Source organism: Pecten maximus, chromosome 16 (assembly GCF_902652985.1).
Source record: "Pecten maximus chromosome 16, xPecMax1.1, whole genome shotgun sequence".
NCBI lineage: Eukaryota > Metazoa > Mollusca > Bivalvia > Pectinida > Pectinidae > Pecten > Pecten maximus.
The window spans coordinates 22,894,784-22,912,118 of record NC_047030.1 but is presented as its reverse complement, the minus strand read 5'-3'; the positions used below and the strand labels follow the sequence as shown (position 1 = coordinate 22,912,118).

The following is a 17,335-nucleotide window of genomic DNA, read 5'->3' as shown; positions in this document are numbered from 1 at the left end:
CAACGTCCAGTATATGACAATGAGGCAGAGAATTACACAACAAGTAAAGGTGACAGATCACAGATGGAGAATACAGAGATAACTAGAATACATTAAATATTTTGAAAGGAGATCATTTTTCTTCTGCATCTTTAGCAATCAGCTAGGTTTTTTTTGGTTTTTTTTTTTGTTGTTGTTTTTTTTTCGTTTTTTTTATGATAATCCTTGATAAATGAACAATTATAACAAATCACAGGAATTGCTAAATATAGTAAGAACAATTTCTCCGATGCAATATCATTTTGGCTGCAGTTTTACAAACATTCTTTGTTGAAATCCTTGTCATAAAATTTTCCATAGAAAGTATGTTGGCTCCGGTTTAGAGACATTTTTTTTCCTAAACTGTAAAAATGTTTTACAATGGAAAATTTTAAATCGAAGGGATCTCATTAAGTAATCAGGAATGTTAAGGAATGTTGATGAAACTGAGGCCAAATTTATTTTAAAACTATTGTAATTAATTAATATTCCTTAATTAATGAGGAAAAATAGAAAAGTAGAAGTGGCTACAATATTCCATATCCAGACACGGACAGTTACAGACAAAAATAAACTAAAAATTGTTGTATGGTACATACATTCCTAGATCTCAGGATCTGGAAACGAAAGGGTCCAACATGTAACATACAAAATATGAAAATACACAGCAAAATGTATGATAAATAATGACGTATTATCATCTAACAGGTGCATGGTTAGTCAATATGATGATATCGGACTTCAATTTCTCAAACAAAATTGCTTATGGAATTTTTCCTGAATATTGGCAGTTTTGATTTAAACAAATTTGAATTTAATTGACTTTAAATTTCAAAGAAAAATTGACGCTCAAAATGCTTTGCTTAATACTTTGTTCACTTGTGTAACTGTATATTTTTGTATTTCTGATCAGAATTTTGAAGCTGAGTGAAAATTCAATTACATATAGTGATGACAATACTCTGCTTTTAGATTCCATTATTACATCATTTATGGAAGAAATGCATGTCACTGATGACATTAAAGGGTCTTAACAAAACTAAATAATGAAATAAAACGAATAAATAAAATAACACTAATTTTTAGATAAATTTTCAACTTATTGCCACTCAAGAAATTGAAGCCTGTATTAATTTTGATGCATTTCAATACATAATACTTCAAATTTATATACAGCTATGAAGCGTTGCAGATTCTAAAACAGCTTCAAACGATCTTAGCTAATTAAGGATGCATCGTTCCATTTCTGAATATTTTCCCGTTTCTTCCCCATCGAACATTATAACTTCCAAACATGTTTAAATAGGCTTATTTGCAAAGACAGGGTTGACATACTAATTGTGACTGAGCATACATGTATGCATCAAGAATTCTTTAAATACACTGCTCATGGAAATGTTTTTAAATGATAGGGATTAATACCTAGGATTCAATTTTTTACTATACAAGGACCAAAATGCATAACCTGTAGCTCATAGTGTCTTCCAGTACTCAAAAGGTTTGTTATAAATAAAAGTCAAAGCTGTCATATGTGACCTTCCACGGGAGGTAATAAAAAAGGTCACATATGACAGGTGGTCTCTTGATCCAGGCTCAGGTACGAGTAACAAGTATAGTAAAATAACATTAGGAGGTAAAAAAAAAAATGGTCACATATGAGAATAAGAAGTAGTTGTTGAATTCAGGTGGTTGCTAATTAGGAAGGTTTAACTGTAAGAAAACCCTCTTGAAGCAATAATAAATAAATGGTTTAAATAACAATAAACAAAACAATTATGCCTAAACAAAACTTTAGAAACAGGTTAAAGATTTTTTTTTAAATAAAAAGGAATTGTAGGGCTAACATATAGGTTGCTAGTCTAAGAATAAAACATATCATTTTATCCTGCATTCACCATGGAAACTATTTCAGCCAAGAAGTTTTTTGAGTGATTCAGCAAAGTATGGTAAACCATGATTTTTTTAAAAGAATTTGACAAAACAGTTTCCATGAATAATGCAAAAGAGAATAATGAATTACATCAAGTCTATATAAGAATAAGATTCCTATATATACATATACAACAAATGTAAAAATATCTTCTCTTTGGAAAAATTAAAAAGAAAAATATTAGAATTTGAAGTTCTAGCGAGATTTCTAGCCGAACTAATTCTAAGTCATGGAGAATATAGTGATTAATTGATCTTACTAATACAGTATGAAAGCCATCTACTTGTACTATCCAGGTGGTTAAAGTAACTAATGTATCTGATGTGACGACAGAATTATGTGTTAAAAGTTATGAGGCATGAAAAACTACACTGAGTTTAAATTATTTAATTACATATGCTACGTTTATATAATAATTAACAAAGTAACAATTTGATAGGATCATTTGAAACTTTAATAAAAAAAAAGATAAAATTCTATTAAAGCTGTATGCTAGTTTATTTACTACACCTGTGAGTTGTCCCCCTTAGTCGTATAATGGATATATCTATTAATTCATCATAAACCTAATGCTATCACCATGTATCATTTGTCGGTTTCTATTCCAATAAATATCAATATTTTTATTGAAAAAGCATTAAATTCCATGATTTTTCATAGAAAAACAGAGTAAGGAAATGGTAAAATTAATCAAATTAATCAAAGTTAAACCGATGTTCCTATTCCCAAACCTTAAATATCAGAATGCATGATACTAAGAAGTCACTTAGATTAGAATGAGCAGGAAGATGTTACATGATGCTGGGAACGATGATGATTATATGATGCAGTTAATGATTGGGGGAAATGTCGGGTTTTATTTTAGAGTGTAATGGATAAAACAGTTTGTGCTGACAGAGTGTCATCGAGAGAGTTATCAGAACATATTACCACCCTGGTACTATAGAGAGGTCTAATATCTCCATAACTATTGAATACCCAGACAGTTCCATGTCGTTTTTTCCCCATTAGTTAAATATATTTCTCCTTACAGAATATTGTTAATTCACAGTAAACTCTATATAATTCCGCCAGCATGGTTTTCAGTAAATAAAAAATCTTGTATAATAGGGAAACTCTGTCACCTACATCACTATCTATTTTCCTTGAAATACCTACCCCTCAACCACCCCCCCTCCTACCCCTACAAAGACAGTAGGGGAAAAGACAACCCTATCTATTAATTGATACAAGGATATTTTATTATTAATTTTTGTGTTAATTGAATATTACCAAGAGTATAATCCCTTAAAAGACACATCTTATTTCAAAACACCACCATATTATTTTGAAACATTAAAAACAAAATCACACTTTCATAGGAATGAAAAGCCCTCAAAATGAACCCCAAGTCAAAAATGTAGTTACATACAATCATTGCCTGAGTGACATGCTGTACCAAGCCCATAACATCCGATCGATGTGAATGGTTTGATGACCTTGACCCAAGTCAAATGACCTTGACCTTACCTTGCTAACCTCCTGGTCGAGAGCTGTGTTGCGGTTTTCCATATCTGTGCGTATTTTGATCTCTGTCTGAAGTTGAGCCTCGAGGCGATCTGTTGCACCCTTCGAACGGCTCACTTCCTGTAAGTGGTTACTGGTCTCCTATGCAAGAAATCAACACATACATGTATTTACAGAACGCAGATTATTTTCTACCAGTTTGGCAGTTCAGAAGAGCAGAGCTAATATCGCTCAAATTCTTCCTCAAATCCATCAATATACAATTATATAAATAAATTAATACATGTAATTATTGGAAAATGATTTTCTAATTCATATACAGTGGAACTTCGTTAACTCGAAGTCGACTGGACCACGGAAAAACTTCGAGTTATCCGAGTGTTCGAATTAAGCGAGTTATCGTTTTTGGTGAAAAGTTTGGTCAATATTTGTCAACATTAGATAATCATTATAACTTCGCTCTGTCGCTCATCAGTTTAGTGTGAAGACTGGTCAATACATGTAAATATATATGTAATGTTTCGTTATGTCACTTGTAATTTGGTGTAGTTTTGCCGATATACAGTCACGATAAAGTTTCTTTCACTTAGTCACTTCAATAACGATCTGATGTGCAAGTCATGTTTGCAAAAGGTAAACGATAAAACGGAATTCGACAAAATAACAAGTTATTAATGTCAAAACAAATAACCGTTTAAGTTTAACACAGATTGCATACAAAACGTAACAGATCCATTACCTTTTATTGGACATATATAAAATACTGTTTGATCGGCCTACTTACTTTTAATTGATAACCACGCCATTTCCATGTGTATTAGCACCGGAAGTTGGGCTGCGCATGTGCGTATAAAATGTTACTGTAACTGAGTTGGCGTTTTATCCGATTTAATAGACAGCATTGACCGTTACAGTTGTACTCTGAACACCTCGGCAGTAATTACGCTATTGTTTCAGCAGTTTAAAGATTTAATAGGCGCCGGTGACTGTGTCATTTCTACACCTGTAAAAACATCAGCCGGGTAGATCTACCGGTGTGTCAGAGATTAGTTCCGCTTGAGCGAACGGGTAGATGAGTTGTTGACTATCGTGTGTACTGATATCGGGGACCGCCTTGGGAAATTACCTGATGTAAGTAAAGCAGTACTTTTTATCACCAAGACTTGTTGTTATAAGATTCAACCGACAATTTCTTTTATGAATTCATGAAACACTTATAATAGCATGTAGGTTAGTAGTGCTGATTTGTTCAGTATTACAAACGGAATTTAGCTCTTAAAAAATGTTGGCGTCTGCCACCGATCGACGAAAATTATACTTCGAGTTATTCGAACATTTCAAGTAGGATTTTTATTGTTGGGACCAAATTTTTACTTCGTATTATCCGAGTTTTTTGAGTTATCCGAATTCGAATTTTCCGAGTTTTTTTTACTGAGATAAAGAGAGAATTCGGCCGGGACCGGCGAGGTACTTCGATTTAAGCGGGGTATTCGAGTTATCCGAGTTCGAGTTAACGAAGTTCCACTGTAGATCCGTATTTCCACTAAGGATTGTAACCAGTCACCATGCCAATGGTCGTTACAATCAATATTTTTTTGGTTTACTTTGTTTAATGTCCTATTAACAGCCAGGGTCATTTAAGGACGTGTCAGGTTTTGGAGGTGGAGGAAAGCCAGAGTACCCAGAGAAAAACCCACCGGCCTACAATCAGTACCAGGCAACTGACCCACGTGGGTTTCGAACTCGCAACCCAGAGGTGGAGGGCTAGTGATAAAGTGTCGGGACACCTTAACCACTATAGCCACCATGGCCCCCTACCATCAATAAATTAAAATATATCTAAGAAGAAGAAAGGACATGGATTTAAATACGGAAGGGAACATACAACAATGGGAAATAATTACCTGGTTTATAAACCATTGACATTAGTTCAGATTATTTAATTGTTATGGTAAGTGTACCTGTTCTTTGTCCCTGAGCTGTTCCCTGAGGTGACCCAGCTCCCTGTTGGCTGCGTCCAGTCTGTCTTGTGTACTTTCTACTTCCTTCTTGTGATACGCCTTCATGTCTCCGAGTTCTGTCTCCAGCCTCGCTATCGTACTCTCATACTTTGCCTGGACATAGGTAAAGAATTACACTTATCTTGATAAGGGACATGATTCTTTTACACCTAGATCATTTTAAAATTTTCAATATGTTTTAAAAAATGTTTATAACTATTGAAATCATATATTAAAACTGTTTCACAGCCCAGGGCCCAGTTGCTCAAAAGATAATTGGGCTAATCACAGTTTAATAACAATTTTAAAATCCTGATAAAATAATTTCTGGTTATACTAACTTGACAAAATTTTATAGAAATTTAACACTCATCAGTTTCTTTCTACCTGCCTATTATAAGGAATACATACACTCAGGTTTTGAAGTAAAGGGAAAATGATATTTTCACTAATAAAGAGATTATTAATCTAATCAACTTTTGAACAACTGGGCCCAGATTAGTGAGTCCTTCATTACTTCAAAATCTGTTTGTGTAATGTTCCAAGTTGGAAGAGACTGAAGAGTGCTCGAGTTTTGTAAAAATTTGTCAAGCTATATATATTCACAAGAACAGATTTTACCAGGATTTTATAATTGCTATTAAAAGGTGATTAACCCCATCAGGTCTCAACACAAAAGTGTGGGTATATACTATCAAAATAAAGATACTTAATAAATAATACATTGAAAATAATTAGTATTTGTCATCAAAAAAAAAGACTTGTCTTACAGCATTGCCTATGGCGTCTGCCTCAAGCCTCATCACGTAAGTCTGTTTCTTCTGGAGGTCGTCGCGGAGTTGTCTATTTTGTTTGGTGCTATCCTCCAAGTCTTTCTCTACCTGTGTTACATGGAGGCTACTCTGATACTGTTTGTCTGTAAAAACACCAACAAGTTAGAATAACACAACTACTACAATTTAACATGTCTTATCAGTAATTCCGAACCCAGCTTGGGATACACATCCAGTCAACCCAAATTCAAGGGCATTTCGGCGCCTTAAAGGGCCCTCCATTATTTTTCTGATGAAATTTTCATACAGAGCAAAAGACAGCTACATTAATTATTTTATGCTAGATACTTTCCATGGATCTGAGAGTTTACCTGAATTGCGTTGTTTGTCTCTCTTAAGCTGATCCTCTAGGTTCCTCACTTTTGCGGTTGAATCTGACAACTTAAAAGACAACAGAGTGACCATCAGTACCAAATACAACTATTGTGATAAAAACGTGCTTTGAATATTTTCATAAAACGTCTGGTCTAAAGATTGTTCAATTTTCTAATAGAATTTAGTTAATAAGTTTATATGGACTATTCTTTTTTATGCATTTTAATCGTAGCTAACAATATTGGAATTCACATTGGAAATTGTCTACTCAACATCATGAAGGCTATCTTTTAATTAGACATTCTAGAATTAAGTGTCCAACCAATAGCAGCCATAGTGCATTTCAAATTATATTTGTGACAAAAGAGATTGAAGCCTAACTGGTCCCAGAGACCTTAAGGACCTTTCCGATTATCTAATTATAGATACTTACTTTACTAGCTATCTCCCTATTGTCCAGTTCCAACTGTTTAGAGAAATCCTCCACGGAGTGGATTTTGTCCATGTGTCGCTGTCTCTCGTCTTCACTATACTTTGTGGACAGACGTAAGTGCTCAAGTTCTCTCTGGGCAGTGGTCAGTTCCTTCTTAAGGGTATTCACAGTTCGGCCGTCGATCTCGTTCTGTTTAACAGACTCGTTTAGCACCTTGATCTCGTGATCTTTCGCACTTTTCTCACGTGTCACTGACTCCAGTTCTTTGTTTGATTCCGCAAGACGGATCTTCAACGTTTCTATCTGTCGCTCAAGATTCTAGAAAAAAAAATTATTTTTGAATCAAATTTTTTTTAAATTACAGTCAATAATTTTTTTATAAAACATATTCCGACTGTAGAATTATGCTTTATTCTAGTATGTTTTTGTCAGCAAGATGAAGTTTAATTTACACTGCCACAGAAAGCCTTTCTATAAGGCACTGAAATAGTCCCAGAATTCTGTGTTGATTTCTCCAACAAAAATTATTTTCTGTTTCATTAAAATATATCTTTCCACGTACCCGTTACAACATGACATATCTTTAAATGAAGTTTCTTTTTCACATTACTTTACTTTGAGAAACAAAACACATAATCCAAAACACTATAAAAGTATGATAATGTTACTTGAATTCATCTCAATATGTTTGCAACCTATATTTGTCTTGGAATATGCTTAAAGGCAACAGCATGACTTTTAATTTACATAAAAATGATGGTGCTTTTGATATCAACTTTCGAAATAATAATTTTCAATTTTATGTTAATTCTATTCTTACTTTGCAATAATAATCATTTGACCTTAACTTTTAAAATAGTATGTTTTAATTTCAAGTTAATTTCATTTTGATTTTTTACAATAATCAATGTTGTAAATGGCTCACCGTTAAGTAATAGTGACCTTAGCCAGCACAGTGTTCTGGTAGGGATCATTACTTTTCAGGACCATGTCATTAACATTTACGGGTATTAACAGGTTATAAGAAGACCAACCTCTATTTTTTGAGCATCAATCCTTTGATTAGCACTGTTGACCTCAGCCTGAAGACTTTGACCTCTCTCCGCCTGCATTCTCTCCTGAAGGTCAACGGTCGTGGCCTTCACCTTCAGTAGCTCCTGGTGAAATACAATAATTTTGTTCATACATCGCATTCCTACATCAAAACGGCATGTCTTATATATGCCTCACATAATTCTGAGGTTACTATCATCGATATTTGACAAAATTTCCAGCAACCATAGGTCCGATTTCCAAGGGAGATAATTAAAAATATTACATATGACAAGTGGTCTTTTAATCTAGGTTCAGGTAACTAGTACAGAAAATAGCATTGACAGGGAAAAAAACATAGTCACATACATGTACATATTAGAGGGGTTAGTGAATGTTTAGTGTCAATATCATACAATATGGTGTTAGAGGTAACCCACCTTTTCATGAACATCCTGCATCGTTTGAATCTCATCTTGGGCAGAAAATAAATCATCTTGTAATGCCTTCACACGGTTTTCATAAGTTTTTAACTGAAAACGCCATAAATTTTAAAACTGTTAGAAAACAAGTGATTAATATAATGATGGCAAGCAATTACACAATCATAAAAATTTAGGTTTAAGATTTCAACCAGAAAAACTAATGGTGGTTGTGAAGTTTGATGATTTAGGTCTGCATCAATTAAAAATAGATTAAAGAATAAAATAAATCACATCAAGTCACATACATTATCACACATGTACAAACTGAATCAACTATCAAAAAGTATTAATTGACACTATTTAAGATAACGATTTGTTTGATTTAATTTTGGCCTGAATGACTTATATAACTGTCTCTGTGCTGTATAACAACAAAAAACAAAACAATTTCATTTTTTTCACATTTTACTGAGGAAAGAAATGTAAGCTTATATACGGTTTGCTAAGGTTGAGAGGATAATTTGCATATATGTCTTAATTAAATCAATATCTCTATACTAATTCATACAACTGCTTGATGGCCCAAAACTCATTTTTATCTTCATTGTTGTTAATTAATTAATGTTTTCCCTCGGCCATTCTTAATATTTTATAATCATTGGTTTGGCCAAAAATAAAATTCAGAAATTACATGAACAGTTATTTTTCTTATTACAAAAACCTCAGAACTGGCATATGTATCAAATCTTGATATAAATTAACTGTTTAATGAGATGAAATGTTCAGACACGAAATGCTTTTATTATGATAAAAAATTTAATAAGTATTAGTTCAGCAGGTTTGAATCTTATTAATTCATTTTTTTTCAGAAGTAATACAACAAAACACTTATAACTGATAATTAACCATTTTAAATGGAACTGTATCCCATCCCTCTGTCATTCTAATATCTTACCTTAGCATTCAGACTTTGCTGTAAATTATCATGATCCATTTTCTGGTCATCAATAATCTGTTCTAACTCATGTATGGTAGACTCCATTTTTAAACGAATACTGTGTTCTTTCTCTAGCTGATCTCGTGTATCCTCCAGTTCACATTTCAACCCATCCAACTCATCCAATTCTTTTTCTAATAATGATATTTCGTCTTTCTTTTCTTCAAACATTTGTTCAAATGTGCCTTTCTCTAACAGTTGGTGCTCCAGCTCACTGATTTGCTGGCTGAGATGGTTGGCCTCGTTTGCTTTAGTCTCTATGACATTTTTCGTCTGACATGTTTCATTAAGAGTGCGCTCCAGTTCCTGCAGCTGGTCCTGTAGTTCACTATTCTGTTCATACTGTTCCTCCAAAAGAGTTTTTGATTTACCTAGCTCAGTGAAAGTTAGCTGGAGCTTTGACTTCAAATCTTCTACCTCTCTGTTATACCTGTAAGTGGAAAATAATTTTACATTAAAGGACTAGTAAGCTATCGTGGAACTTTAATATTCCTGAATATAGTTAAATCACAGTAAATGTGAAACATCTTCATAACAAAGACACAGTAAATGTGAAACATCCTCATTATAATGACAGTCACAAGCTAGTAAATGTGAAACACCTTCATAACAAAGACAGTCACAGTAAATGTGAAACACCTTCATAACAAAGACAGTCGCAGAAAATGTGAAACATCTTCATTATAAAGACAGTCACAGTAAATGTGAAACATCCTCATTACAAAGACTATGTAGATTAAGGATGTGACACAATCTATCAAATACAAATAAACTCCCAGATCATTACCAGAGAATAAAAATTAGGGAAAAAGATTTTTTTTTTTTTTTTGAAAGATATAATATTGCTTCATTAAAAGCAGTGGTTGATGTTAAAGAAATCCTGATATAATGTGGACAGATAATTGTCTTATTTAGAGTTTAAGTGTATATTGTATATGCAAATTGTATCTATAGCACTCACCTGTCATTGGCCTCATCATGTTGGTGCTGTAAATCATCCTGTAATTTAGATAATACATTCAATCAATATTACAATGGGACTTTTATAACTTTGGTTTTCAAAGAATTTAAAACTTAATCACCCTTCCCCCACTTTCACTGCCCTGTAATTCCCTTCCCCCACTTTCACTACCCTGTAATAACACTCTCTTCCTCTTTCACTGCCTTGTAACAATGAAACAAGCCCTTTGTCCCCCCCCCCCCCCCCCCCCCCCCCCTTCACTTCACTGTAATACATTTTTTCACAAACCTATAACAAGCCTCCTGCCCCACTTTTACTGCCCTGTAATAAACCCCCCTCTCCCAGTTTAACTGCTCTGTAACAAGCCCCCTCTCATACTTTCACTACCATGTAATAAGCCTCCCTCTCTCACTTTCACTGCCCTGTAATAGCCCCCCCCCCCCCCCCCCCCCTACTTTCCCTACCCTGTAATATGCCTCCCTCTCCCACTGTCACTACCCTGTAACAAGCCCCCTCTCCCACTTTCACTGCCCTGTAATAAGCCACCTCTTCAAATTGCACTGCCCTGTGATAAGCCCTCCCCCCCCCCTCCCCCTTCCCCCACTTTCTCGGCCCTATACACCCCCATTCCCCCACCCATCAGATGATCAACAGTTAGGAATACTTTGATTTTTCACTTTGCAACATTTTTGGGTTAATTTAGTTTTGATTGATGTACTATATAAAGCTTAATATCTTGCTAGGTCAGTATGTTAAGTTAGTACACACAACATGCAATACAGGATGATATCAGGTTAGATCAAGCAAATTATGACCTGTTCAATGCAGTTATTAGCATGCCATCAATTAGTGATATAGTGCATATATTCAATCGCTACTTAGGTCAGTTTGTGGTTTAAGAAAACTGATCTGTCCTCGGCTGTACTGGTTGTGTCATTGGGCAAGACACTTTACCTCGATGGCATATGATAGACCTCCAATAATAACATGTTGTTCGGTGAGGTAGTCACCAACTACTACAAAAAGGCCTGTCCTCTTAATGACCCTGAACATATCTATAGAGCATGTAGCTTGTACAATAATAAAATGTTTTGAAAAATTCTATTAATTTATCAGAGCATTATACCAGAATATAAGAAATGTACACATTGACAGAGCAAGGCGTACGTACTTCTGTTGAATGTCCAGTGTAAAATTGTCCCTGGTCTATAAAGGTCTACAACATTATGTATGGAAATACTAGAGAATGTGCACAGACTAGGTGAGTTTCTGATGTATGGAGGTTGAATGGGCTAAACAGTTTAAAAACTTAAACTGTGCTAAGGTGTTTATGAAAATAAGGTGCAAGAAATACTACTGGTGAATGAAATATAAACAAATTGACAGCGGTCTTACCAGCTTTTGATTCAAATCGCCTTCCACTTTCTTGCTGTGCTCTAAATCAGTACTTAGCATGTTAACTTCTTTAGACAGTTTTTGGTTCTGATCCTTGACATGGGCCAATATAATCTGATGAAAAGTAATTAATCCTGGATTGAATTCAGAAGTCCAGCCATTTTTCTCAGTAAATCATTTCCACATTGCAATTACATATATACATGCATTAAAACAAGAACTGTTCAGAGCCTGGTTAGCGTCCAAAATTCTCACATAAAGACTATATATTGGATTAAACTAATAATATACCATTAAACTAATAATATACCAAATACAATATTTCATTGATAACAATCCATGATAGATGTCCCAAAACCTGTGATATATTGACATTACACTATAAGTTATGGAAATAATTTCAAAGAAATTGCATTTTACATTTTATTCAGACCTAAACAAATTCTTTTCTTTTTTTTAATTTTTGGTAAACCTATTGTGTGAATTCTCTTCTTAACCAGGAATTGAACAATTCAAATATTTTTTTTTTCAATTTAACATTAAAAGTAAGCAAATATTATAAGTTAATTGATGTAATTAATAAATTATAAATGTATAAATACACATATTTATATAGGTTATACATGGGTGAAAAATCAAAATTTCTGTAAAACAAATTTTAGGAAATAATTGGAAATCTAATGTGAGATCTATGAATAAAATTAAACAATTAATTTGTGTAATCAATATTTTGTTTTATGTCATCTGACAGAATAAATATATAAAATACATTTCAGACTTAAAATGAAGTTCATGAGCATTTAGAAATTAGTAAGGCTGTATTTATTTAAGGGGAGATAATCCTGGATGATCAACAGTAAATTTCAAATAGGGTTGCATTGATTAACAGGCAAAATATGTATTTAAGGGGGGACAATTATGGATCATCATCAGACAAAATATGGCCAAAAGCACGGTAAATCAAAGGATCAAATCAAGCCTTTCATTCACAAATGATTTAGTTTGGTTGTCATGGGTCAAACACATATCGACAAATATTAGATTAAAATACATATGTATGAGACATATGGAGAGAAAGTGGAAAATATTAATGCGAAAATATCCAGAAGGTAATTAATTTATTCATAATATGTATATTTTTATCAAATCCATGCAATTTAAAGATTGAAATATCCTGATGTATAGAAATATTTGAGACATTGATTTTTAAGCATACTACACAATTTTAAATCACAAAAAAAAAAAAGTCCTAAGAAATCATACTTCTTTTCTCAAAACATTACATTATCTGAATCAAGATATGAAAAATACATGTTTAGAATTTGCATGTACAATTGTATACGAAGCAACCACTTATTTTTAATCTGCAATATAACATATATTTAGGCTTACATATGTCGGTAAATATATTTGTATTAGAATTAATATATCTAACAGAAATTCCTACATTTTTAAATCTTGTGTATAATTCTGGTAAAGAAAGCTACATGGAAAAGATAGATAAGTTTGTTACTTGATGTATATACTGTACATACTATAGATATGTTTTAAGTTGAAAAATATAATATTGGACTTTTTTGTTCTAATTTAAGGATATTTATCAAAGCATTGTCATATACTTCTGCAGCATAATATCAAATATCTGTTACAAATCAAGCATTAAAATATTACATACAGCTGTATACCTCTTTAACAGAATTCAAAGTGTATTATAGCTAGCTCAGGAAAGGTTTTAATATGGACAATTACTTAAACCCTTCCAATATTCCTCAAAATGTCTTCATAGCTTCTCATTTAAATTCCAATAATATAGAAATCACATTTCAAAAACTTTTTTTTTTTTAAATCATCAATACACTAATGTATATCATTTTCTTTAATTTCTTCAAGTTTAAAAATTCAACCAATTTCAAAATGACTAATTTTTTGTCATTATAGGTGATTAAACATATAAATATGCAGATCAAATGATTTTGTACAATATTGTACTGGATCAAATTTAATTGCCATACATTGATGAGACACCAGTACTTGATTTAATTAATATTGATTGCCTTTTTTGCAGTGGTAAAATAAAAATGTCCTCCAAAACAGTTTGATGATACATCAGTAATGAAAAACAAATTCTCATATAATATTTCAATTTAATATCAGTCCGTATGAAGCACTGCATTTATGTAGAATATTGAAAGGGTTGTTGGTTATAGGTTTTTTAAGACTAGCAAAACTTACAACATTTGGCTGAAAATACAAAATCAATAAAGCACAAATACACACCTGAACTATAAGTTAAAGAAATTATGATTTTCCCAAATAAAACAATTTTAATGTTAGGCCACAAAATCTCTCACTCACACTACAAACAACTAAGAGTTATCTCCCTTCCGACTAATTCTTCAAATTAAAGTCATATGTGTGCAATTTGTTAGGTTTTTTTTTTTTTTTTTTATAAATTTTTATATTTTGAAAACAGGAAAACAATTCCACCAAAAAGCAATATTTAAATTGTGTCATTAAGAATCTATTGAACTGCACAATGCATTCTTTAAAATTTGAATGCTATTTAATTTGGATGCAAGAAAATATAACTATAGCTCGTTCTATGTGAATGAGATTTATCATCAGTGTGACCAATTTATACCAGAATGATTTACACTGATACAGCTAACTCACATACAAAATGACATCAAACCTATAGACATATTTGACTACAGAAATGTATAGCTAATCATCTTCCTATCTATCTAAAAATAGCCATTATTCGTCCAAGTGGTTTCATGAATGTTCCTTTGCTGAAGGGAATTCCTGAACTTACAATTTTCTAAAGAAAAGCGTTTTTGGATGTGAGGGAAAAACTTTGATAAGGAAATTAATCATTAAATCTTCTAAATGCTTTCATCCTTACAGAAAATACATTTTTGAAGGTTAAGGATTTTCTTTAAAAAAATTAAAGAATATTGATCAGGACAATCGACGTTGCACTCCATAGCAGCAGCAGAAGGCATGGAAACATAAGCCATAATTTGTTTGTTTAAAGAAAGCATGTTGACATTGTATCTCCATAGCAACAACACTAGATTATGACCTACAAATTTATAGGTATATATCACATGAACAGCACCCAGATATATACAAACTTACGTCTTGTTTAGCCACTTCCTGTCCTTCGCGTTTTAGAGTCTCGAGTTCCTCATTTGCCACCTCAAGCCGATTAAGCAGCTCCTTGTTTTCCTTTGTTAGAATATCAGTGTTACTTTTTAAACTTTCCAGTTCTGTGGCTGCGCTATCTAATAATCCTAATGTCCGTGAAAGTTCGTCAGACTGTTTTTGAAATTCACTTTGATCAGCAGTATTTCCAAGTTCAAACTTCAAAGTATGTAGCTGATTAGTAAGCTCAATTTCACTCTTACTCATCATTAACTTTTCCTCGGCTAATTCTTCCTTCTCAATACAGACTTCGTCAAATTCCTTTTTTAACGTTCCAAGTTCTTCTGTTAACTGGCCCTTTTCTGAAGACAGAATATCTACAATTTCCTGAAATGATATGTAAAAAATGTCGGACCCTTTGATTGAATTAAACTTATTTCATGTGAATATTAAATGATTTTTCAGCATATGAATCAGATTCAGAAACAAGTTTTCCAACTTATAAAAATCTGTCTCCGCCTCGAAGGTACATAAACTGTTTAGGTATGGTGTCGAGCAGAAAAGAAATTAATAGGCGTAAATATGTGAATAATTTGAAAATGAGGGACGTAGAAAAATTTAAAGGAAGTAGAGAGGTAACGAAAGGGAGAAAATATAGAAAATGGGTAAATTTCATATGCTATAGTGAGAAGTCTATGTGAAACGCGCAGATACTTTGAAGCTACATATTCAGCCAATGGACAATCTCGATCTGCAAATAATGTTCTGGACACATGAAAAAATCAAATAATTTTCCTCATTTGACCCTTTTATTATTAGGATATATTCTTTTTCACATGATTATATTGCCGTGATCCCTTTATTGCTGTTCCACAGCCATGAACCGGTGACCAATGTCAAATACTGATCATACAAGAGTTAAAATTTAGAAGTAAATACAATATTGTCTGCATGGACAAATTAAAAATATTACAAAGCTGATATTATCACTTGCAGAGAAGGATAGATTAAATTTTCAAATTTTATTTGATTAATTTATTATGTAGCAGGCCGGGTTTTAATTGTATATACTGTACATAGTTGTATGGTCGCCTTCTAGCTTCCGGCTAGGGGGAATTTCCCTTTAGCTCAGTCGGTAGAGCGGCGGACCAGTAAGCCGAGGTTCGCGGGTTCGATCATGGCTGGCTGCACACTAATACTCCTTGAACTTTTACATTGGTGCCGCAGACCACTCCAAGTGAAAGCAAGAGGCTTCCTTGGAGATAGAACCTGGGTTGGTGTGTTCGGGGGCGAACACGTTTGAAGGAGGGAGTAGTGTAGCAGGCCGGGTTTTAATTGTAAATACTGTACATAGTTGTATGGTCGCCTTCTAGCTTCCGGCTAGGGGGAATTTCCCTTTAGCTCAGTCAGTAGAGCGGCGGACCAGTAAGCCGAGGGTCATGGGTTCGATCCCGGCTGGCTGCACACTACTACTCCTTGAACTTTTACAATTAATTAACTAACTTTTTTTTTTAATTTGAGTTTGACCAGCCCACGGAAACAAGTCATTGTGTAGATTTACATATAATAACATTCATAGTACCAGTCACCATTGACCATATGAAAAGGTCCATGTGTCTGTAATTATTTTTGAAATCTGAAATTTGATTTTGATTGTACAAAAGATAATAAATTGGTTTCCTAATCCCAGGTGACATAAACTTCCAATTCTGACCTTCAGAAAGGAAATTAAGTAATTTAACCCAAACGAGCACTGCCAGGGTATACGAATTAAGAAGCTTGACTTTGCAGTATAAACAATGTTTATTTATAATTAGCGGCGTTGCATTAATTGGTTCTCATTCAATATTACAAGTATATTATAAACAGACACCAAGAAAATGCACTTTGAGAGGTGACAAAATGAAAATATTTTTGTGTATTATTATTTTGACAAAATCAACCTCATTTACATAAATCACTTTCCATATTGCATTAAAATTTAAATAAAATTCAAATTTGAACTCAAGTCTAAATTTGTTCTCGGTCTACATGTCTGGGCCTTTAAAGGAATACATGACCTGCTATAACAAGGCCCAGAAAGCTAATTTCATTTTACAAAAGTGCGATCAACAACAATACTAAAATTTATCCCAGGCTCACAACTTATGTAGTAGTTCTATATATGTATATACTATGCCGAGTGTAGTAATCTACACTACAAAGTCGCACAGAGAAATTAAAGGTCATATTTTAATACTTTAATCTGTGGTTAACCCAACGCTTTGAATCTCTTTTCAGACTTTCACAAAACAACACTACCTTTGCAACTTAGAGGAAAGCCATTGTCAACCGCTGGGCAGA

At 33.2% G+C, this 17,335-nt stretch overlaps 1 protein-coding gene across 11 annotated transcripts in view; it reads right to left on the bottom strand.

Moving 5' to 3' along the window:
* LOC117344559 (myosin-2 heavy chain-like) overlaps positions 1 to 17,335 on the bottom strand; it is a 68,494-nt gene that overhangs the window by 22,002 nt on the left and 29,157 nt on the right. For 9 of the 11 annotated variants that reach the window (XM_033907342.1, XM_033907349.1, XM_033907350.1 and 6 more), the window contains 13 exons: positions 14,987 to 15,379; positions 14,078 to 14,086; positions 11,846 to 11,959; positions 10,451 to 10,488; positions 9,448 to 9,919; positions 8,508 to 8,600; positions 8,070 to 8,192; positions 7,036 to 7,353; positions 6,599 to 6,668; positions 6,225 to 6,370; positions 5,416 to 5,568; positions 3,458 to 3,595; positions 618 to 635 (listed from right to left, as the gene is read on the bottom strand). In XM_033907342.1, the coding sequence (XP_033763233.1) occupies positions 618 to 635; positions 3,458 to 3,595; positions 5,416 to 5,568; positions 6,225 to 6,370; positions 6,599 to 6,668; positions 7,036 to 7,353; positions 8,070 to 8,192; positions 8,508 to 8,600; positions 9,448 to 9,919; positions 10,451 to 10,488; positions 11,846 to 11,959; positions 14,078 to 14,086; positions 14,987 to 15,379 (2,085 nt within the window). The remainder of the gene's footprint in view (positions 1 to 617; positions 636 to 3,457; positions 3,596 to 5,415; positions 5,569 to 6,224; positions 6,371 to 6,598; positions 6,669 to 7,035; positions 7,354 to 8,069; positions 8,193 to 8,507; positions 8,601 to 9,447; positions 9,920 to 10,450; positions 10,489 to 11,845; positions 11,960 to 14,077; positions 14,087 to 14,986; positions 15,380 to 17,335) is intronic. The other 2 variants (XM_033907346.1, XM_033907343.1) reach the window with 2 other exon arrangements.